Source organism: Podospora pseudocomata, assembly GCF_035222375.1.
Source record: "Podospora pseudocomata strain CBS 415.72m chromosome 1 map unlocalized CBS415.72m_1, whole genome shotgun sequence".
NCBI lineage: Eukaryota > Fungi > Ascomycota > Sordariomycetes > Sordariales > Podosporaceae > Podospora > Podospora pseudocomata.
The window spans coordinates 5,296,472-5,318,977 of record NW_026946363.1 but is presented as its reverse complement, the minus strand read 5'-3'; the positions used below and the strand labels follow the sequence as shown (position 1 = coordinate 5,318,977).

The 22,506-nt window shown below is 51.5% G+C and overlaps 7 protein-coding genes across 7 annotated transcripts; 6 read left to right on the top strand and 1 right to left on the bottom strand.

Annotated features, from left to right (window-relative positions):
• Window positions 1-125: 125 nt before the first annotated feature.
• On the top strand, window positions 126-1,415 carry QC762_0017870 (uncharacterized protein). Its single transcript, XM_062883043.1, has 2 exons — window positions 126-877; window positions 925-1,415. Exons 1-2 carry the CDS (start codon window positions 450-452, stop codon window positions 1,310-1,312), a joined length of 816 nt encoding a protein of 271 aa, XP_062749294.1. The 5' UTR covers window positions 126-449; the 3' UTR covers window positions 1,313-1,415.
• Window positions 1,416-5,191: 3,776 nt separating this feature from the next.
• On the top strand, window positions 5,192-5,901 carry QC762_117990 (uncharacterized protein; the record flags this gene model as incomplete). Its single annotated transcript, XM_062886234.1, has 2 exons — window positions 5,192-5,670; window positions 5,733-5,901. 2 exons carry the CDS (start codon window positions 5,192-5,194, stop codon window positions 5,899-5,901), a joined length of 648 nt encoding a protein of 215 aa, XP_062749293.1.
• A 196-nt stretch (window positions 5,902-6,097) lies between these two features.
• Window positions 6,098-7,793, top strand: QC762_117980 (uncharacterized protein). Its single transcript, XM_062886233.1, has 3 exons — window positions 6,098-6,711; window positions 6,776-7,402; window positions 7,464-7,793. Exons 1-3 carry the CDS (start codon window positions 6,624-6,626, stop codon window positions 7,679-7,681), a joined length of 933 nt encoding a protein of 310 aa, XP_062749292.1. The 5' UTR covers window positions 6,098-6,623; the 3' UTR covers window positions 7,682-7,793.
• Window positions 7,794-8,335: 542 nt separating this feature from the next.
• Window positions 8,336-9,299, top strand: QC762_117970 (uncharacterized protein; the record flags this gene model as incomplete). Its single annotated transcript, XM_062886232.1, has 2 exons — window positions 8,336-8,460; window positions 8,515-9,299. Exons 1-2 carry the CDS (start codon window positions 8,421-8,423, stop codon window positions 9,297-9,299), a joined length of 825 nt encoding a protein of 274 aa, XP_062749291.1. The 5' UTR covers window positions 8,336-8,420.
• A 1,609-nt stretch (window positions 9,300-10,908) lies between these two features.
• On the top strand, window positions 10,909-12,342 carry QC762_0017830 (uncharacterized protein; the record flags this gene model as incomplete). Its single annotated transcript, XM_062883042.1, has 1 exon — window positions 10,909-12,342. One exon carries the CDS (start codon window positions 10,909-10,911, stop codon window positions 12,340-12,342), a length of 1,434 nt encoding a protein of 477 aa, XP_062749290.1.
• A 4,313-nt stretch (window positions 12,343-16,655) lies between these two features.
• On the bottom strand, window positions 16,656-17,450 carry QC762_117940 (uncharacterized protein; the record flags this gene model as incomplete). The annotated part of the gene is made up of 1 exon (XM_062886231.1): window positions 16,656-17,450. One exon carries the CDS (start codon window positions 17,448-17,450, stop codon window positions 16,656-16,658), a length of 795 nt encoding a protein of 264 aa, XP_062749289.1.
• Window positions 17,451-18,355: 905 nt separating this feature from the next.
• Window positions 18,356-22,252, top strand: QC762_117930 (uncharacterized protein). The gene is made up of 7 exons (XM_062886230.1): window positions 18,356-19,884; window positions 19,972-20,791; window positions 20,853-20,883; window positions 20,940-20,995; window positions 21,050-21,124; window positions 21,181-21,377; window positions 21,432-22,252. Exons 1-7 carry the CDS (start codon window positions 19,602-19,604, stop codon window positions 22,211-22,213), a joined length of 2,244 nt encoding a protein of 747 aa, XP_062749288.1. The 5' UTR covers window positions 18,356-19,601; the 3' UTR covers window positions 22,214-22,252.
• The last annotated feature ends 254 nt before the right edge of the window (window positions 22,253-22,506 follow it).

The following is a 22,506-nucleotide window of genomic DNA, read 5'->3' as shown; positions in this document are numbered from 1 at the left end:
GCAATTCTTCTTCTTATGGCATTCGATGCCGGTCATTGGCGGGCGTATCGCCACATTACTCAGCCTCAACTGTAAAAGGGAATCCGTCTGAAGAAAAAGAGGCAGACATCTCTGCAGTCGGTTTGGTTGGTCCGACCTGCTCTCTGCAGAGATTGATCCCCCTGCCGGTCACAAGTCCAGACAAAACTTGACACTGTACTGCCTCCACAAAAAACGTTCCGCAAATCAGAGTCAAGCCAGAAGCTGCATCTCGACCGCCTTCATGCAAGTCTAAAGCTGCTCAGCCCAGCTCGTGATGTCCAACGCGCCCAATTTTTCCCAGTCTTTCACTTTTGAACTTGCTATATATTAAGCGACTCAAGCCTAATCTTCAGTGATTTCAGCTTTCTTCCACTCTGTAAGCATCAACGAGGCAGCTTGGTTGACATGTTAATCCTCAGAACTCCAATATGGATCCTCTCAGTATCACAGCCGGCGTCGTGGGTATTGTCGCACCCACGCTGCACTGCGTGCGACTCTTGGTAGAGGACTTGCAGAACATTGCCGACGCACCTAATACCGTGAAGGCGCTCACCAACAATCTCCAATCAGTGGAACTTGCTCTTGACTCGTTGGGGGCTGTGACGGACTCGCAGTGGGAATCCCTGGGTGATTCTATTACTACCCAGTCGAAAGCTACGATAACTTCCTGCAAAACTTCCTGCGAAAGGTTCAAGACCTCTCTCGATCGCTGGACCCGGCACAGCACAGATGGAACGCTCTCCTGGCGAGACCGCGCAACTCTGGGCATCTTCAGACAGGACCACATGAAATCCATATCGAAGCAGCTTCAGCAATGCAACATCACGCTGACCTCTGTAACGAGCATTGCAACCTTGTAGGTGAAAGTTCAGGCCCAGACGGATAGGCACTAATGAGTCCTAGACACAGCTCCCTGCAGCAGGCTCAAGCGGCCGAAGAGATCAAGACGATAATATCGACGAAGGAGACGGCGGTTAACAATGCAATCACAGCGACAAACGATCAGTCGGCCGAAGTTAGTGCTCAGCTGGTAGCGCTTACCCTAGCAGAGCCGGGCGAGGGTGAAACGGACGCCGATCAGGCGAGCGCGACGAAGCAGGTTGCGATGGAAAAGAAAGCACTGCATGAATCGCGCATGCTGTTTGAGGAACTGCTCTCCGTGATCCAGACAGCAGCCGCAAATGCCCGAGCAGACCAGGGAACCACAATCACCTTTGGAAACAATAATAGTGGCCAGCAAGTGGGAGTCAACAGCGGTACTATCACTGCTACATTTGGCCGAAGGGGGTAGACTTTGTATATTTGTTCCTCTTGCTTGCTCTGCTGTGTATTGAACAAGCTTGAATCTAGTTACACAACCATTTATTCTCTCGTAATGCGAACCTGACCGCCGGTTCGGAACTCTGCAGCTTCGAAATAGGGTCATCGACTATCCTAAGCTAGGTTTCAAACCGTGGTCATCCGCTCAAAAACTGTGATTTGGATAGCGACACCAATGACGACTTCTTGGTGTTTGTATTGTATCGTTGATGGTTCTAGAGGGTTTTAGAGCTCACCCAGGGATACCTTGTCGGTCGAAAAAGCTCATGAGAGATAGGAGATCTGCTGCAGACGCCCGCTTAGAGCGGATGTAGTCAAAGGATATTTGCCATGTCGTAAAAACCGCGTTTGACGCGCCTACATACCGCCGCAAATCACCGCCTGTGACGATCCCCTGTCCAGAACCTCTGAAAGGGATACCGGTTGAAGGCGAACTTCGAGATATTGGATCGGTGCAGCTAAACTGTGCACAACAAGATGTCCCAATGTAAACACCAGATACCGTGAATACAAGCTGTGATTGCATACTACGGAACTATCTACGAGCCGTCTAGTTCCTCCGTATATATAGACCGTGAATCCCTAAGTACCTTCGTACCTAGCTCACTCCCGCTCACCAGTGATCCGTGGTGATCCGGCTCACCTTTGCCAAGCAGTGAGCCATGTCCTACCCCGCTATCTTGTTTCCTGCCTCCGATTGGTAGACGTGATCAGCTGCAGTCTTCTCCTGGCCTTGCTATATGGTTGGTTCGTGACACGATGGCACACAGATGATCATGATTTCGGCTTCAAAGATCGGAGTGGTAAATGTCAAGATATGCAAAAAGTTATGCTTCATGATCATGCCGCCGGAGAGCCTGAAAATACGAGCTCAATGTACCCAAGTACCTATATTTTTTACCACCCGTTTTATTTTCAATTTTTGTTTTCTGTCGGCGCGCACATGCTTCAGGTTCATTGGAAGACTGAGGGGTGTGAATGTAGAAGATAGGGAGAGAAATCCTCCTCAGTTTTGGCAGTTTGTCTTCCGAAATCTGCATCGGATTTCCCTGGAAATGACAATCTGGATGTTGACTCTGTGAATGTCTCCGATCGAGGCCCGGATGGCCGTTGTGGCGGTATCAGCTGTTGCGCGGCTTGTCAATCATCAATCTGTTTTCTTTTTTTTGGGGGGCGACTCTGAAGTTGGATCATAGTGGCAGGAAGAAAGAAGAATCACGGACCCATTTTGATGATTGTAGCGGCTGTTTCCGATTCGGCCTTGGGGAAGGAGTATCAGGTGTCGCTTCCTTCAGTTATACAACATGCAGCAAAGGGAAAAAGAGGAATGGAAATCGACCGAGAGAGTGGAGCAGGAAGGTGCGACCTTCCTCACATCGTCTGAGCTGGAGCAGTGAGAGATTGCACCTTCCTCAAGGTCGAAGGACCTCAGGTTGGCAGGTGCTCCCTCGTCCTTATCTATACTTTTTCACCATCAATTGCGACATTGAGCCGTCCATTCCGGCTGTATCTAGCAATTTCGAGGGTCCCGTCTATTTCTCCCTGCAGCAAACCAGGTGGGATTCCATTGTTTTGAGGGGTGTTCGCCTGTTGTTTACAAGCAGCCCTCGGGTATGTTTGAGGTGAGACAAAAGATATGCATGTCTTGGAGCGGCCTGCTGTATCGGAGAGTCCAAGTCTTTAACGACAACCTCGGTTGTGTACATCAAAGCCACGTGTAACGTCCTGGTTGTTGTCATCAAGTTGTCACACACAGTTCCCATGTGGGGCATGATTTGACCTTTACATTTGGACATGGTAGATAGCAGACACATGGCCTTATCTGGAACTTGTCAGGATAACGTCGAACTGCAAAGACGCCTTTATGTCAGGGTGATGGACTGGAACTCCCCATTAACCACAGCATTATCTAAATCTAACCATTATTCTTTTCTGGGAGCTGTCATTTCAAACTCAAGCTCGCCCAAAATTGTGAGCTCCGCCTGATAGGATCGAGTTTGTGCTAGCAGGAACGAAACGACGGAACAGGTTGGCCACTATCCGGTAGTTGACCGTTGCAGATAAACAGACAAGATAAAAAATAGCAATTCGGTTCTCGGGTATCTTAAAAGACGGTCGTATCTTTGACGTAACCACATTGAGGGACATCAGATAAGTAAATTTCATGTGACAAAATCTCAACAACCGGAAAGTCTCGACAAAGACCAGGGAGAAGTACCCCACGACTATCTATTCTCCAACTCGAAAAGAAAATTCCCATCTACCCTCGGGTAGGCCTCTCTTGAGTACCCCAAACTCACCAGGTCCGGATTTCAGCAGAGTACACACATATCAGAAACAGGGCAACACGGATGGAGGAGTAACGAGGCCAATGGCATCGCATTATGCTTTTCAGTTGCTCCGTCTCTCGACACTATTGCTGATCATTTGAGTTGTGCGGTTTTAGCTCGACTATTCGCTAAGTTTTTGACTTGTCGGGACTAAAAGGACAGTCTTTGTTCAGTTAACCTCTGGGCTTCCCACTGATACCTTTTTCCCAATTTCTCGATAATGGATACCTCGAACCCCAGGTCTTTAAAATACAGTCAAACTATCCTATTCCGTTACATCATTGAGGTGGTATGCGATGGAGTTTGTCTGTCACTGTCATCTTGCAATGCTCGAGTTGTATTTAGGTTGGGATTGGACTTTGGATGGACCGAACTGTGGTAATCAATGCTGGCTTGAAGTGGATAGCTATTTTTAGGACTGGACTGTCTTATTTTCGTTGGGTGAGGAGCCAAGCTCAGACCAAAATCAAGACTTTCGAGGAAGGAAGTAATTAAGTGTTACATGTTGGAAATTGGAGATTTGCTCGGCTTTGATTTGCAGATCATCTATTGGTAAATGTGTTTACAAGTCATTGTTCTCACCCCTTCATAGAGTGTTTACGAAGATGACTTAGTGACAGGAACACGGACAGGAAAGATCTTTCCCCACAAGTCCGGGGCGACATCCAGCAACCGTCGAGAACAGACCCTTTGACGAGTTATGGGGAATTTCGAGACAGCTGACGGATTGGCCTCCTTCGTAACCGCATTCTTGATGACGAAAAGACAAAGTGAGTCGGTCCACCTTTGCGGGTCGAACGACCAAGCGCAGTTGACCTGAACAGCCTCTACTCTTCGGTCAACCTTCTCGCCGGGCTGGAGGCCAAGCTCGTCTCCCCACTCGACAACGACTTCGAGCACAAGTTTCGTAAACTCGGCGGTAAGGGAACCATTCCCACCACCTCCGCCCAGAGGGCCAAGTGGTCGGCCCAGGAGAATGCGAAGACCCTGCTCAAGGACGGCCTCCCAGCCCCAGGGACAGAGGACATTAAGATCCTCCGAGGCTTTAAACTTGACGCGGGGGGGAGGGGCGGGGGGCTGGCCTACTTTTACACCATGGTCAACGCCGGCACGGAGCTCATGCCGACTGGCCGCCAGAGTAACCCTGCTCTGGATAGTGAGGAGCTCGCCTCTGCTCCGAAAGCTTTTGGAAATCATCATCCAAACCTTTGCGCGTTTGTGAAGGATCAACAAGTGGGAAAACCCTTCGTTCGGGGCCCCGGGATAGCAAGCCAGCACAAGCTTTCCGCAGTGGCTTGACGGGCTCGGGAAAATGGCATGGCTCCTCCACGATTAGATTCGGACTTTATTCCCGAAAGTTGCCTATTATTCGTTCGGAGACGACGGTTTATCGTAGAGATGGTAATTGGAAAACGGAACCACGGAACCGTCCACACGAAGTTTTCAAGGGTCACATTACCATCCAAGACAGAGACACACTGCAGAAAGGTTGAGAACAGAAAAGATATGTTACCACAAATATGAGCAAACTCCAGCCACCGTCGGCCAAGCAATTCCCAGGTTATCAACCGAGCAATATCAAAATCCATAAAAACTCTGTGCGGTATACCAATGTCAGAGTGCCAGCCAAGAATGTTTTGTGTCTACCGGGAAAGGGGGCGGAGGTGGTATTTGGGGCGTTTGATGGGAGCGCGGTGCTGGTTGGGGCGATGGGGGTGGGGTTGATGAGGGCTGCTTTTGACGCTGCGATTGCATTTGCCAAGAGGGATGATAGGGGCGGGGTGGTGCCGTTGTTGGAGAGGCAGGCTTTTGCGGATTTGTTGAGCGGGGTGAAGATGCAGACGGAGGCGGCAAGGGCGTTGACGTGGAAGGCGGCGCATGCGATGGAGAATGGGCCGGGGGAGTATGATGCCAGGCGAGAGCTGGCGCTGGGGGCGAAGGTGTTTGGGAGTGAGGCTGCGGTGAAGGCTTGCACGGATCTGATTAATGCGGTTGGGATGTGAGTTTCTTCTTGATGGGGTTTGAAACTGTTGAGATTGAAGCTGACCTGTGATGTTTTAGTACTGCGTATGACCTTGATCAGCCGTTCTCAGATCTGCTCAACACTGCGGTTGTGCTGCCGATTTTTGATGGTGGAAATGTGGGCATCAGGAGACGGCACTTGCAGCAGTTGATGCTTTCCCCAACGTACGATGCATGGGCGGCCACCTATGGGCCCTCGCAGGAGTGATGGTTTTGGTTAACGTAGAACACTTTGCAAGAAACTGAATGTTTTGGATACCTGCTTTCATTTGGACTTGTTGATCCAGGTGAATTCTTTGCCAGTTCCGCCATCGGACAACAGCCGTCAGAATCCCCTTCCGGCATGTGGTCGGAGTTAGTGGGGCTCTAAGTCCGGAGGTCCGGGAATCCCCACACACTCAGCTCCGGGGGTGGAGTGAGCCGAAAGCTTGAATCAACGACAGTCGCACACGTTGAACAACGAAATTTTGGAAGAGTCAACTGCAACATAAAGTCCGATGCTGAGTAACTTAGAAACGTGTTTAACGCTGGTTTCATCGATCCCATAATGATTGTCCCTGTTGTTACGATGCCACTCTTTCGCCGACACATCGGCGTTCCGGACAAGGATCGGGCTTTCCATCTCTTAGCTCCGGAATAGAACGACAAAAGGGAGAAGCGTTAGAGTGAAGCTCTAAAGTTTCCCTGAATAGAGCTTGGATCTTACAATTACGGTATTATTACGTCCCGACTACCCCTAAGTTTAACAAGTCATGCTATGTTGACAACACCCTACGCTAACTACTGACATTATTGGAAAGCGCCATAGCTCCTGCGAACTACATTACTTACTCTTGCCCCTGAATCTGTCCTTAACTTCTTAATTTCTCCTGCCTTTCCTGTCTTTCCGCAATTTCGATACGCAAGCGACGCGCAAGCAAATACTTCGAAATGGGATCCAACAGCACCAACAACTTCAACGCCGCCTCGCTCTTCAGCGTGGAGGGTATGGTCGCCGTTATCACCGGCGGCGGAACTGGTACCTCCCCCTTGTCCGCCCCTCTCCATTTCCCTCTTTTATTGACCCATCCTCCTCCATCCAGGCATCGGTCTCACTATGGCCCAAGCCCTCGCCGCCAACGGCGCCTCCAAGATCTACCTCCTCGGCCGCCGTAAATCCGTCCTCGACACCGCCGCCCTTCAGAACCCCTCCGTCTTCATTCCCATCCAATGCGACGTCACCTCTGCGTCATCCCTCCAGTCCGCAGTCGATATCATTACTGAGCAGTCCGGATTCGTCAACCTCTTCGTTGCCAACTCCGGCGTGCTTGGACCCACTAACGGGTTTGACCCCTCCATGTCCCTGTCGGAGATTCGGCAGAAGATGTTCGATGAGAAGACAATGAGCGCAATGACGGATTGTTTGAATGTTAACGTTACGGGTGCGTTTTTCAGCATTGTGGCGTTTTTGGAACTCTTGGATATGGGGAATAAGAATGCGGTTGAAGGGAAGGGAAGTAAGGTCTTTGGACGGAGGGATAAGCAGGGGAGTGATGTGCCGAGTGTGCAGAGTCAAGTTATTGTTACTAGTAGCATTGCTGCTTTCAGTCGTCACCCAGCGTCCAAGCCGGCATACGCGGCGGGTAAGGCGGCGGTTTTGCACCTTGCCAAGCAGGCCAGCTCGAATTTGGCGAGGTTTGGGATTCGGGTGAATGCGCTTGCACCTGGATGTGAGTTTTGCCCGTAATTTGTGGGAGAGAAAGGGAGGCTGACAAGAAACGCGCAACACAGTGTTCCCATCTGAGCTCGCGTCCGGGCTGATTGGAAGTCGAGACCCCGGCACTGAATCCAGCGACGACCCGCGGTTCATTCCCGCCAAAAGATTTGGCGGGGAGGAGGAGATGGCGGGCACGATATTGTATCTTGCCAGCCGCGCTGGAAGTTACTGCAACGGCATGGTGCTCGTGAACGATGGGGGCCGGTTGGCTGTCATGCTTGGGAGCTACTGATTTGGCTGTCAGGGTAACGGTTACACGCAGATGCCCGGCGGAATACATAGACACGCAAACAATTTATCTTTCGAATAGGTAGACAGCAATAGGATTTATCACTCTTGTCGGATTTGTGTCACCCCTAGCCTGCGGCTTTTGACATCATCTCAGGAATGGAGCGCTGGGCAGACGTGGTGATTTGACAGCTCTTTCCGTTGAGTCCTTAAACTCTGACACTGTCATTCTTCCAAGAAACCTGGAAGCCCGATTTGATTATGTCTTCCGAGGACTATTTGAGCGGTTTGAAGTACGCATTGCGTCTGGAGCAGATATGGTCCAGAGAGAAGCTGCGGCTTGGCGGGGTAGTGTTGTCTTGGCGGAGGAGCTCCGGCTGCTTGCCAAGAATGGGGGATATCTTGGACCCTGAATATCTTGGCATTCTTCCTCCAGGTTGGACAGCTTACATCCTATGAAATTCGAGTCGGCATTAACGAGACCGAAAGATGTAATAACAATAGGTAGAAGATGAATCTGTAACGTCAATTCTGAGATCGTGAAAGATAGAAGTGAATCGAGCGTCATGTTTAAGGCCGTTAGTGCCGGCGATGCCAATGGCTCCTCTATGTCATTCAGATTGATGACATGTATCTACATAACCAGCTGTCTTTCGTACTGAATTATCTTGTAACTCATCAGCATCATCAGTTCAATCTCAAACATTACCTACTCAAACCAGTCCACCGCAATTACCATCAACATGTCCACCGCTGCCGACAAGACCATCATTCTCATCACCGGTTCGTCTTCCCCATCATCCCATGCCCCACCCCCATTACTAACCCTCCTCACAGGCGCCAACAGCGGCATCGGCCTCGAAACCATCATCGCCCTCTCCAAATCCTCCCCCTCCTACCATCTCCTCCTCGGCTCCCGCTCCTTCCAAAAGGGGCAAGCCGCCTTGTCCAAAATTCAAGCCGACCACGGCCCCGCCCTCCTCTCCCCCATCACCCCCATCGAGGTGGACGTCACCTCCACCTCAACCATCGAAGCCACCAAAACCTACCTGGAGTCCACCTTCTCCCGCCTCAACATCTTGATCCAAAACGCCGGCATAATCGTCCACCGTCCCTGCACCACCCTCGAGAACCTCCGCCTCACCTTCGAGACCAACGTCTTCGGCCCCCGCGTCCTCACCGAGACCCTCGTCCCCCTTTTGCAGAAGTCCACGAACCCGAGGGTGATTTATGTGTCGTCCGAACAAGGGAGTATTACACTCAGATCGGACCCAGAGTACCCCTGGCGTGACGTCCCGGGCACGGAGTACAGGATGAGCAAAGCGGCCTTGAATATGCTGGCCGCGTGTGATAGGTATGGTTTTAGAAGTTGGGGGGGAAAGGTGACGAGTTTTAATCCGGGGTGGTGTGTGACGAATTTGACGGGGGAGGAGGGGAGAGTTATGAGGGAAAGGGGGGGCGCGAGGAGTGCTGAGGATCCGGCGAGGGCATTGGTGGAGGTGGTGAATGGGAAGAGGGATAAAGAGGCACGGGAGGAGAGTGGGATTTTGTATTTGGATGGGGGGGTTAGGCCTTGGTCATCAAAAATTAGAGGTGGGTGTTTACGCGCTGTGGTTGTTTGAGGGGTGGTTGTGATGGTAATGGGGGGATTGTAGGGGGGATTTGAGTTTTCAGGTGGTATTCTTATAGACTGGAGGTAGTAACGAGAGACTGTGTTTTTCATTGAAATTTTATATGATGTATATCCGTCAAAAAGAAATCATGATAATGATCTGGAGCAATGAATTGAATGCCTTCTGGCACCCCCATCAGTGATCCAGAGCCCATGTACAAAAAGGACGACGTGAAGATGTTGAATTTCACAGTCGCCTTCTCACCAGGCTCCGCCACCCTCTGCCCATTTCTGGACCCTTCATGGTCCTGATATTGCTGACCATTCAATAAATTGCTCAGCAGACAACATTGAAGCTCTTGATTGACGCCCCATTACGACTTCGGCAGCTGTTCACCTGAAAGCTCGAGAACCCTCCAAAACAGCCAGTGCCGACGTACACCATCAACCGGCAGCCCAATCCCCACAAACCCATCAGCAGCACAGAGTACACGTCCTGTAGCACGCCGTCCGACCAGAATGAGAGGCAAGCACCAGAGGGGTTGGTACCGCCGGTCCAGCTGACGGGATTCCAGATCTAGTCCTGGGCATCATCCGGGGAGCAGAATCTGTCAAACCGCCAGGCTTGCAAGGTGGCGGCGGCATTGGGGTTGCTGCTCTGACGACGGGTGATGTTATCCAAAGTCGGCGCTGGGAATTGAGATGGAGTGTGTAAGACGGCGTCATCGTAAATTAATAATGAAATTACTCTTGGAGGTCATCGTTGCGAACTGGACGAGCGATAATCTCGTTCTCGGTAACAGAAATGGGAGAGGACATGGCACTGGTGGCCAGAGTGATAAGAGTGAGAAGGGAGTCGAAGAACTCCATGATGGTAGTTGTTTGATGGCTGAACTTCAAGTTGACGGTCTGTAGTGTGTGTGTTATGATAAGGAGGTGATGAAGAGGAGAAACCTAGTCGGAATGTTCAGGATCATTTGAACCTTTTATGTTTAGAGACCTACTAACGGGGCATTATCATGCACGTTATCTTTGTTTTATTATAGCACCAAACCTTTTGCCTGCCATATTCGAATTTAAGTGATTAAACCTACCGTAGTTTCCCTGAGCTATGTGGGTACTAGGGGTTCTCCCGCATATGATACCGGAATTGACACCTTTTTAAGCCCTAACACTACTGTTTACCAGTGACATCGTCGATTTGTCAGTCCAATCTTCTTCACATAAAATGCGAAATTCTCAGCCCCTTTTAATTCACTTTTGTCAAGATTTATGCACTACAAGTATGCCAGATGCATTCCGTTATGCGCATCTACTCCTTTTCGAGTTAGTGATAGCGGAATCTTCCAACCTATGGGACCACTTGGATGGCAAGTGGCCACCAGGATTTCCCGTTCAGCTGGCGCGGTTTTTTGCTGTGGGGTCTTGGCTCATTGGGAGACAACTGCTGCCCAACTTGCTTGCCTATTTAAACCAACCGCTATCGCGACGAGCAAGGAAGAAACATCTTACGTGTAGGTAGCCGAAACAATCAACGCTTGTCCCGATCTGCTGACCTCGTCGCTTAGAACATTTTTAGAAGCATCAATACTCGCGGAAGCGGTATCTCGGAAACCACCATGGCTTCTCATGAGGAAGCACTCATTCGTCGGCCTGATTTTAAGATTTCTGCTAGCATCCCAAGCCCTCTCACGGTTCCAATTCCTTGTCATCACATCCGTCTTGGCGATATTCTTATTCTTGGAGGCCGTCCGTGCCAGGTCATCCGCATCAGCACCTCTGCTGCCAACGGCCAGCACCGCTACCTCGGTGTTGACCTCTTCACCAAGCAGCTCCATGAGGAGTCCAGCTTCGTCTCCAACCCCGCCCCCAGCGTCGTTGTCCAGACCATGCTCGGCCCCGTCTTCAAGCAGTACCGCGTCCTTGACATGCAGGATGGCGCCATCGTCGCCCTGACCGAGACCGGTGATGTCAAGCAGAACCTCCCCGTCATTGACCAGTCTTCGCTCTGGAACCGCCTCCAGAAGGCTTTCGAGTCTGGCCGTGGTTCCGTCCGGGTCCTCGTTGTTACTGATCACGGTCGCGAGATGGCTGTTGATATGAAGGTTGTCCATACGAGTAGATTGTTTGGGAGCCGTACGACTCACGATGAGCATCAGAAGAAGCCTGATGTGCACGAAGCTTCCAGGAACGGCGATTCTTCTCTACTTCGAGATATCCTGAGGGATGCGCCAGAGAGCATCACACTTTTAGACACAAACAAGAGGACAGCGCTTTTTAAGGCGATTGAAGGCCGACAGAGAGAATCAGCAGAGATTCTGATCGACGCCGGCATTGACATCAACGCCTTAGATGAAAACAACATTTCCGCATTGGAATTTGCCCTTTTTAACAAAGACTCGACTTCCCAATCAATGGCCCTTCTGCTTCTGAAAGGCGGTGCATCGCCTGTCTCGAACCTCGAGAGCAATGGCCTGGCGCTTCTTTCAGCTTCAGCCAAGGGAGATATGGATACTGTGAACCGTCTCTTGGCGAATGGCACCAGTATTAATGGCCAGGATCGACTGGGATATACAGCTTTGCACGAGGCGGCTTGCTTTGGGAACCTTGAAGTGGCAAAGAAGCTCATTGAGTGTGGAGCTGACGTGAATGCCAAAACTACACTGGGTGGGAACACTGTGCTTCACGTCACCATTGCTACGTCTTCAGACCAACAACATCGGCTGTTCTACGAAGAGGAGTCAGGCAGACAGAAGCCTCCACAGCTGTGTTCGGGCCATGTTGATGTTGTGAAGCTACTGCTGCAATATGGCGCAGTTCCGGGGCTGAAGAGATTGGATGGTCTTACCGTTCAGGGTTTGTTGGCGCAGCAGCTTTCAGCATTATCTGCGGATGACCAGGCGCAGGTGTTTCTGCAAAAGATTTTAATCGTCGTCAACAACCCACCATCAGCCGAATCGAGAACGATAGTGGAAAAGACCTATGTACCCCCAACTATACCGGACGCCGCATGGGAGGTGTTGTCACACGGGCCCACGACTCAGTGCCCCTAGACAGTACACACTCCAACCAACAATAGCCCAACGATATGCCCAGGATCAGAATATCTGGGGCCGGCAACCAACTGAGCCCACCGGGGCTCAGCGGAGGCATCACGGCGACCACCACGAAGGCAGAACCAGGGTGCCGATACGGGTTGGTTGGGCAGGAGGGACTGAGGACCCATACGAGCTGCAAGAAGACTGCAGGACAGGAATCATATGTACCTATTACTGGTGGAATCAGTGGCCAGGACGCCGAAGGAGGTGCCCGGCCAAGGCAGACAGATAAGACAGGTTCGAGGACCAGGGAGCTCAGAACGGTCCTGGGGATCCGGAGGACTATAAGTAGGCCTTGCCTTTCCTACCCAAATGGCAAGGACCTTGAGGCCATAACAGATTATTATACTGAGTTGAACTACCTGTTCCAAGCCGAGATACTCCCCTTGTCACAGGTGTGCAATGAATTCAACATTCGCATCCAATATCATCTGCCGGGTGTTTCTCTCCCGCGAGAATTCGCAGTTGGGAATTTCATCTATCGTGTGTCAGATGCTATGGAGAAGAAACGAGCTGCAGATCTAGAAAATTGGGCGAAAGAAAGAGCCTCAGGGAACGCCGGAGCTGTTCCAACTAAGTACTGGAGATGGATACACTTGCCTGCGAACAACGTGAGACATCTTCTGTGACACCACAGTTTGCAAGCTCCTACTTGCAGCCCCTACATGGCGCTATTGAAGCTCGATCTGCTGACACACCTTCTGCAGAAATCATGGGCGAGAGTAAGTTTGACGAATAAAGTTCCCCGCGCCGGCTGTGACGGGAAGGTACCTACCTTAGCCATGACACTAACCTCGTCTACTAATAAACCTTAGGATATACTTCATGCCTTGACGAACAAGTCAGGAATCAAGTTCGATAAAGACATGACACAGATTGAGGCATTCATTGATGAATCCTACCATGAGGTTCGGGGCTCAGCTCCCCATGCTAGACTACGCAGGCCTCTATTCACCAGCTCCTTCGGTTCACAGTCTGAAAACATTTCGTTTGTTGTAAGTCGGCCCGAAACAGTTCAACATCATGCTTGCTTTTTCCGCTAAGGCTATTAGCTTCCTTACTTCGACACGGAAAATATTCATCAATACCTAAACCGCAGTGACAAGCCCAACGCAAACCACCGTAGAATGCAGCAACTTAAAAAAGAATACCATCAAGGTGGAAGTACGACCAAGGACCTGCACTTGCCATGCACCCTCGACCAATCCTACTACCTATCTCTCCTAGACTCCACTGAGCGTGACAAAACCCAAGTTGTGCTCAAGCATTTCCAACGTCAACACTGTGAGATTACAGGCAGTTCTGTGGCACACTCTGCCTCAGGCACCGAAGACAACCGACATCAGAAAAATAATCTTGTGATGGTCAAACAACTGTGGCTGTGGAAAATCGACGCAGACACCTTCATCACCGCATTTCCGGATCGGTGCAACGACAACGATAAGCCTGATCTACTCGCTTATATTTCCCAAGTTATGGGACAAAATCATCCGCCTTCGCTTGAGTCCATGATAATTCAACTTTTGCAACTCGCAGTCGGGTTTGTCGACGCGCCAAACAATGCGGGACTTGACGAGAACCTGTTTGACATCTTTGAACAGAGTATTGCGTACAGGGTACGAGATGCTAACATAATCCCGCAAAGCGAGCAACGTGTACAAGGCTAACGGTGACAAATTGTTAGGCTCACGGTGAATCTGAATGCTACAATGCATTCTATAAAGCCAGAAAAGACGTCAGAATACGATATACTGATGCTTCTGAGGCAACAGCACAGCTGCTTAATCAGAATAGAATGTTGGAGGAAGAGAAAATGTGCGACATCACCCAAGAGATTGAACATCTCCGTGAGATTAAGGACATCAGGGACGAACTGAAGATGATTGAACGCGTTTTAGAGGACCAGATGACCGTCATCACGCAGTATAACAAGAGCCGAGAGGATCTTCCTGCCGAAGGATTCAACAAACTCACCCCCTTGATGCAATCATTGGACTTTCGACTCTCCAAGGTGCGGCGTCTTACCAAAGATGCTGAGGTAGTTGAGAGTTCGGTAAGTACAAGACTAAGCGAAATACCCTCCTCTACTCCATCTACTACACGGCATCTAACATCAACACGAAGCTCAATCACCTACTGGATCTGAAACAAAAGCAGGGAAACCTCAACGAGGCCCGGGACAGTCGCCGCTTAGCCGATGAAGCGGATCGGAGAGGCCGAGCAAGTGAAAAGCAAAACCAGCTTCTCTTTGTGTTTACCGTTGTCACTATTGTGTTTGTGCGTATCCCTCCTTCCATCCCCAGAGCAGCACATTGTTTCTGATGAGATTTCAAACCTAACCAAAGACGCCGATATCCTTTGTGTCCACGCTGTTGGCAGTCCCTAGTATAGACTTCCCCCGGACAGAAGATGGGCATGACGTCGGATGGTCATGGTGGCAAGTCGTTGCGGGCAGCTGTACGTTTCTCATCACATACCTTAACCGGAATCTGTGTGCGCCGCCTAGATCTACTGCTGACTCAAACATTCTCCATCGCCGGATAGTGGTGACTGAAATTGTGACGTTTTTTGCCATCGCAACGTGGTGGTTCGGCGCTACAAGGAAAAGCAGCAGCGCTATTGCGAGCACTTGGGTAGCTCGAACACTTAGGGAGCGGTGGAGAAGACTGAAGGATTGGTGGGCGAAGATATACGGCTCTGGGGAGTGGAAGACGGTCGCCGAGACGAGGCCGGGGGGTGAGGTGGATGAAGAGAAGGAAGCTGAAGTGGGACAGCCAGGTGTTTAGAAGATTGTGCGTGGGACGGCATGGAGAGAAGTAACAGAAGAAAGAACGGTCTGCAATTAGTAACGTATATTATAAGCGAGTGACCCATATAAGCGAGTGACCCACTTCCTTCGTGACATGACACCTTCGCACTCAACAACAATTTCCTCAACCATCCAAGATGCCTTCTAATTCAAATGAAGCCCACATAATCTTAGCCCTCCAAGCGCTTCAAAACGACAAGAATCTAAGCGAACGAGCCGCAGCTAAGATCTATGGAGTCGATCGTAAGACTCTAGGGCGTCGGCGCGCTGGCCGGCCTGCACGACGCGATACTACGCCCAAATCGAAAAAGCTCACTCAATCTGAAGAGGATGCTATTGTTCAATACGTTATTGAGCTATGTGCGCGAGCTTTTCCACCAAGATTACGTGGTGTGGAAGATATGGCCAACCAACTGCTACGCGTACGCGACGCGCCCCCTGTTGGCAAGCTCTGGGCACACAACTTCGTCAAACGCCAGCCACAGCTCCGTACGCGTTTTACGCGTAGATACGACTACCAGAGGGCCAAGTGCGAGGATCCAAAGGTCATTAGCGAGTGGTTTGCGCTTGTGCGGAACACTAAAGCTAAGTACGGTATCGTGGATGACGATGTTTGCAACTTCGACGAGACTGGGTTTATGATGGGTATTATCTTCGCGGGCATGGTAGTTACGACCTCAGACGGCTTTAGCAAGGCGAAACTGGCCCAGCTTGCTAAGAGTACAACGGCTGTAATGCACCAAGTGGCCCTCTTGCAGGCAGAGGTCTCTTCGCTCCGTAAGGCCAATGAGGCACTAAGCAAACGCCGGAGAGCAAAAAAAACACACGTGAGGCTTGGAGGGTCACTTACTGTACAAGAGGCACAGGATCTACTGGATCAGAAGGCCGTGGATGGGGAGGGAATGCAAGAAACGCAGCCGGATAGTAGTAATGCAGGGGGGGCTCGTACGAAGGTTCGGTGCTGTGGTGTATGCGGTAAGCCTGGCCATAATGCGCGCACTTGCCAGGAGGCTGCAGAAGCATCTGATTCAGCTGTTTCTGATGTAATTATAGTTAATTCCTTGTGTTGATGTGGTGCAATTGAGGATGGTTTGTCAGGGTGTGGTGGGAGGTGGGTCACTCGCTTATATGGGTCACTCGCTTATATGGGTCACTCGCTTATAATATACGTTATGGGGCGTTGCTTGAATTGGAGTGACCTGGCAGGGAGCAACTCAGAAAGACTTAGGTGTCTTGATTTTGTTGGCTGAAGATGAAGTGTAAATATACACGGAAGACTATGGCTTTAATTCGAGAGTCGTTTGTCGATTTTGCGTCGGTCGGGTGAATTCCGGTCTAGAAACTTGTGGAACACAAACCAGGGCATCAAACAAATGAGAGCTAAGGTAGATTCTGTGAGTGATACCATAATAGTACTGCATGCTGCTCTTCAAACTCCAGAGATGGCAGCTAAACACCATCAGTTTGCTCCCACAATGACCTCATCAATCACGCCCACCAGCTGCTTTGTGGCCGTGACGTTGGGACAATGACCAGTTTCCAAAACAAACGTCTTTACTTCCCTCCCTTCCTTCTCGATATTCGCCACCAATGACTTCTGGTATTCAAATGGCACCATGTTGTCTTTCGTGCAATAGACATAGGCAACCGGGTTTTTTTTCCAAGCAGCCGGACCTGTAACGGTATCCCTCGTACAAAGTCCATTCCAAACCGACACTAGTGAGTCGAGATACGCTTGCACCTCTTCCTCGTTTGACTCGCCGAGATCATCCCCAATAAGTGGTCCCTTCGCATCCCGGAAACTGAGCCCGCCATCCTCGTCGATATTAAATACAACAGGCATCGACTCTTCATGCCCGAACTCTGCAATAAGCGCTGCCATGGATTGCCCCTCAGCTAGCGCAAAAGCACAGACATAGATCAGTTGGACAATGCCGCCTCCAAGTCCCTTCTTTGAGCGGGCTTCACGGCTGAGCCCATGCAGAGCGTTGGTGCCTACTTTGCCTCCATATGAGTGCATAATGATGACGACTTCGCGACCTGCCTCAACAAGGCTGGAGACATACGATCGAAGAAGCTCTGAGTCAGTAGCTAGGCTAGAATTGGGAGGCCGTGCGCCGTTCACCGACGTCAGGCGAGGACAATGGACTTCGTAGTCGAGGGCTCGAAGGGAAGTGATGAGCTTAGTCATTGATGACGGTGTGTGCCAAGCGCCATTGACATGCACAATGGTTGGCTTTTGAGTTGAAGCCATGTTGGTGTTGAGAGCGTTGACTGAAATAGGCAGGGACTGTGTATGTTGTTTGAGGTGTCGAGGTCGGTGTCTTTATTTTTTGAAGGGGACAAGCCTCGACTTATATGAGTTTCACGGTTCTATCTGACTCGCATATACCCAGGATTATCGTTTAATGGCCAATGATGACTACTTGAGTGAGCAAGGCCCAACCGCATCTTCTCGAATAACAGTGTTGTATTGCGGGGCGTAAGGTAGGGCGTGGGAAAGGAACAATATTTATGACAAGAGCGAGATTGAACGCCAGAGACCGAGAAGACCGGACGCATAACCCCACTCCAGTTCTTTTGTGCAGATGTTGACAATTCTTTGGCCAGCCCTACAGCCCTATGAGGTCTGGCAGACTGTGACATGTCAAGCCAGATTCGGAGCACTCGGACTGAGACAGAAGACTGTTTGTAAGATAGCCACTTGGCAACATGGTTAAGAGGTGCAGAGTTGTCTTCCGCACATTAATTGGCCACGCACAATCGCGGTGTTGTCAATCGAGGAATGGCCACCCGCCACTGATTTGGATGCTCGACTACAGAGTAGGTGTGGGCAATTCCGAGTATCGGATCGCTATGCACATGTTAGCCGGCGGATTGGGACGTTGTTGGGCTGTTGGCCGTTGGAAGAACCATGATGAAACCGAGTGTCGTTTGTGGTCAGCCCTGTCATGTTGCATGAATCTGTCTCCGTGTCGACAGCGTGGCTCACAATGTCGCACTGTTTGATAAGATGGATAAGATAACGGCTGATGCAGGGGTCCGTGCACGGCAGGTTAGCAGTCCATGACGTGAAGTCGACGGAAAAACAAATTGTTCCGACTACCAATGTCTCGATATGCACCTCTAACGGGCGACAACCTATCGCTGACGTCGAAACAACTTCCAGAGCGAAGATGAGAGCCCCATGGTGACACTACACCGAGCCGTGCAGTGATACTCAGGAACCGCCAATTCGACAGCCTTCTGCGACCATTCAGGCTTTGACTCTATGCGGAAATGATCTTCATCGAAGAAAGCACCCCAGCTGTCGAGTCCCCGAGGGTGTGGGAGGAGCCGCAGTCAAGCGGGGCGGCATGGATCCCTTTCAACCCTTGGGCATACACAGACACATAGCACGACAAGCGAGGCTCGATCCCAAGTTATCTCCGACACGGTTACCTCAGCCAAGCAGCTATCATCATTTCACGGCGGACAGCGCAACCGGTCATCGCTGCTCAAGGGTCGATGTATCTCGATGTCGATGGTGGCTGACCGCATGGGATGAACGCCTGTCTCAGTTGAGATGGTGATGGAGGGACGAGCAGAAGAAAACCTTGACTGAACGGCCAACGGAACTGCTTGGCACCTTTGCACACACCCTGCCCGATGACGTAGCGTCCTGCCGGTTCCAAGGCCCTGCGCATGCCGACTTTTTCGGGCCCTCCCAAAGAGGTGTCGCTTCGGAAAACTCTCCAGCCCCCTCTGAAGACTCCATCTTCCATGACCCCCGGGCCAATCCCACGCCCTCTCTTCCTACCTCTTTGCTGTACCTGGATACCGTGGATGTCGCCGAAGGGCCCCGTACGGAATCCTTCCCCTAGATCCTACACCCCTCCACGTCGTGTCCAAAACTGTCTCCGTCTCCCCCTCCCCCTCCCGCTCCTGTCATAACCTCAACTATTGCTGCGAGCCCAAAGACCGGCTGGCCACTCACGTCACAAGTCATTGCTGGAGCCGAAAAATATAACTCCCGTGCCCAGCATCAGTCTCCGTTCCACCCCCATCTTACCGTTTCATGCGCTGTGTTTGGTACCTCCCGTCTTCTGCTCCGTCTTTTGCTCCGTCATCGCTGAACCCTCCAAGCCCTAGTCCCCAAGACAAGGTGGGGGACGGGAAATGGTTGATGCGAGTCCTGTCCACCAAGCCAGCTTTGGGCTGACGGGCCATACGCCGCCAATACGGCCTCGTCGGTGTTGGTTGGGCATAGCTATCGTCGACCCATCCCCGCTTCCGCTGCCGGCCTGCTTCCATGTGTCAGCACCCCAGAGACCAAACCAACATATTTGACCGATCACCGGGCATCCTGGATTGACCGTAGTGTCCGAGGCCGGCTTGGATCGCGGTCAGCCCTTCTTTAAAGAAGATGGGCGACCCTCCAGCAACACCGACATCAGCCTCCGTCGATGCCAGCCCCTCGATAGCATCCTCATCCAGTTCCAATATCAGAAAGGAGAGAGGCGCCATCGCCGCACAGGTTCGGACCCTCATCCCCCCTATCACTGGCCAGTGTATGTTCTCTGACCTTGTCTTCAGGCATGCGATACCTGCCGCAGTCGAAAGCAACGATGCGATGAACAGCGTCCCAAATGTGGCACCTGTCAAAAGTTCAGGCTCGAATGCAACTATCGAGAGCCCGTTCCCACCAAGTAGGCTCGGCATTTCCCCTGCCCCTTTCTTCTTTGCCCTGTCCTGCTTCCTGTGTCGGTGAGCAACTAACGCGTAGTGCAGGAAAGACAAGACTCTAGTGGAGATTCTCGAACGGTTGAAGGGCCTCGATGATCGGTTGCTGAACTTGGAAACGAAAGTGGACGATTTAAGCCATCGGGGAAGCTCCGGCCCTTCCGCACTTGGCTTCCCCCATCTTCAGGCACCCGACTATGCCAGTCAGGCTGGAGCTGCGATGATTGACCCAGCGCTGACAGCAGCACCATTTAACTTGCAGCACGATTTGTCTCGAAACGCACCGGTGGGTCAGGACCAGTACAAATATGTTTCCTCTGTTCACCAGATGCTAGGCTGGCCAGCGGTACAGCAGCTGTTTGCTTCGATCCAGGCGCGGTTGCCACACGTTAACTTCTCCTCGCTGGAGCGCGATGGAGTCTCGCACATGCTAGGAGTCCATCGCCCAGAGTCACAAGGGCTGCCTTCCGAAGGCACCATGCGCACTGAGCGTTCGCCTGGGCTTCTGACGACCTTGACCTGGGAAAACGTTCGGATGTGGAGCCAGGCTTACTTCGACACTACCAACCTCTTTTACCCTATTCTAGATCGCCAGTCCTTCATGCAGGAGACTTTGCCATCCCTTTACAGGAGCGGCTTCAGCAACTCGATATCCTCGACCATCGCCCTGCTGGTATTCGCTCTCGGGGAGGTATCGCTAGAAGGAAGAGAAGGGGCACCTGTGCACGTTTACAACGGACGAGCGAGTGGGGTGAAAGGGGGCTCGAAAGCGCAACCCCCTGGGCTTGCTTTGTTCAACGAGGCGAGAAGCAGAATGGGGTTTGATCTCACGGAGTGCAGTCTGGAAAACGTTCAGATATTCGCCCTCGCAAGGTAGGACGCCCTGCTCCATGTCGTGTGTAAGCATTCCAGCCAGTTCTTAACAATAGTTTAGTGCATATTATGGGAGCTGCTTCTATCCGATGGTGTGTCTCTCCTAAACTGCAACCTGTTGGAAGGCAAATTGCTAATCGGCGCACAGGACTTTTGGAGAATGACTGCCTCCACCTCTTTGGCACTTCAGGCTCTCATAACCAGGTACAGTTCCCTAGTTTTGGGTCAATTTGATGAAATCGCTGCTAAAGTGGGTAGCAACCCCGGAGAGCTATCCTCACCGAGGGCGGACCTGATCAGGAGAGCATTTTGGCATTGCTCTATCTTGGAGACGTAAGTAGCCTGGTGTCTGTAAAGCTCAAATGGTTCACTGACAAGAGCCCGTCTAGTTCTCTCAATCTCGAGCTGGGGTTCCCGCTAACAGGTCTTGAGAGGATGGAGAACACTGTAGGACTTCCGACTTTTAGCGGTCCTTTCTGTGAAGACGATGTCATTAGCAACCAACAGTCTCATTTCCAAGAGCATTTCGCCTCTCAGATTGTCCTGAGGCGGCTACTGGTGGGATTTCACCACGCCCTCAGCAACAGTACTTCCCTCTGCCCGATCCTTTTCCGCGGCCTTTGCTAACTTACGACAGCAGCACCAATGTCCGCCCAGTTAGGCGGTGTTCCCACCCCCTTTACTTCGGCAAACAACAGCCCTGGCCTTAGCCAGATTACGATCCAGCAGCTGGCCCTTCAACTGGAACAATGGCGCGGCATGCTCCCTCCTCACCTTCGCTGGCAAGAGGATTGCCCAGGAGCCTTCCCCAGCACTACTACCGACATGTTCGGCGGCAACACCCACACCCCAGCCAGCACGCCCATCTCCCCGTCCATGTCTCACACCAGTCAACCATCATCACTACCAGCGGTATCGACACCAGCACCACCACTGATGTTCTCCACCGATCTCGACTCCCCTCCGGCTCAATACCCCTACGTCCTCGACGTCCAAGTCGCGCTTCTCCGCTCTCGTTATTATTACACCAAATACCTCCTCCACCGTCCCTTCCTCTACAAAGCTCTCCACTACCCCGACAGCGTGACCCAAGACGACGCCCTGGGCGCAGCCGAGTGCCTCAAGGCCTCGCTGAAATGGCCAGTGGCAATGTCCCCCACATGCAAGCACAAGCGGCTCGTGCCCTGTATGTTCTTCTTCACCCAGAACTTCTTTGGTATCTTGCTGTTATTGCATCTGAGCACGACGGTGCCGCTGTTGAGGAGGATAAGAAGCACGCTTTGCGGCGAGAGGTTTGAGATGGACGCGAGGGAGACGGTGGGTTTGTATCTCGACTGGTTGAGGGACTTGAAGCCTATCGACGGGGGGACGGCGTGGCACTGGGAGGTGGTGAGGGCTATTTATGGTCTGGAGGGGGGTTAGCCGGTTAGCTAAGTAAGTACCGCGAAGGGGGGCGAGGGGAGGGGGGAGCGGTGACTTGTTGTGGAAGGGACTCCAAAGTAGAGGATGAATTGGATAGTTATGACATCACCTTCACGTTGTTTGAGTGGTGGGATCAAGTGACACAGCTGTATAGTATAAAGACGAGTGATCGACCCCCTCCTGTCTTGACACCACCCTTCTCCTGTCCTACACCACACAGCTTGTTGGATCACTGCCCTTCCTTGCCTGTTCCCCAATAATACCACCGACAGCCTTATCTGCCCGCTTATAAA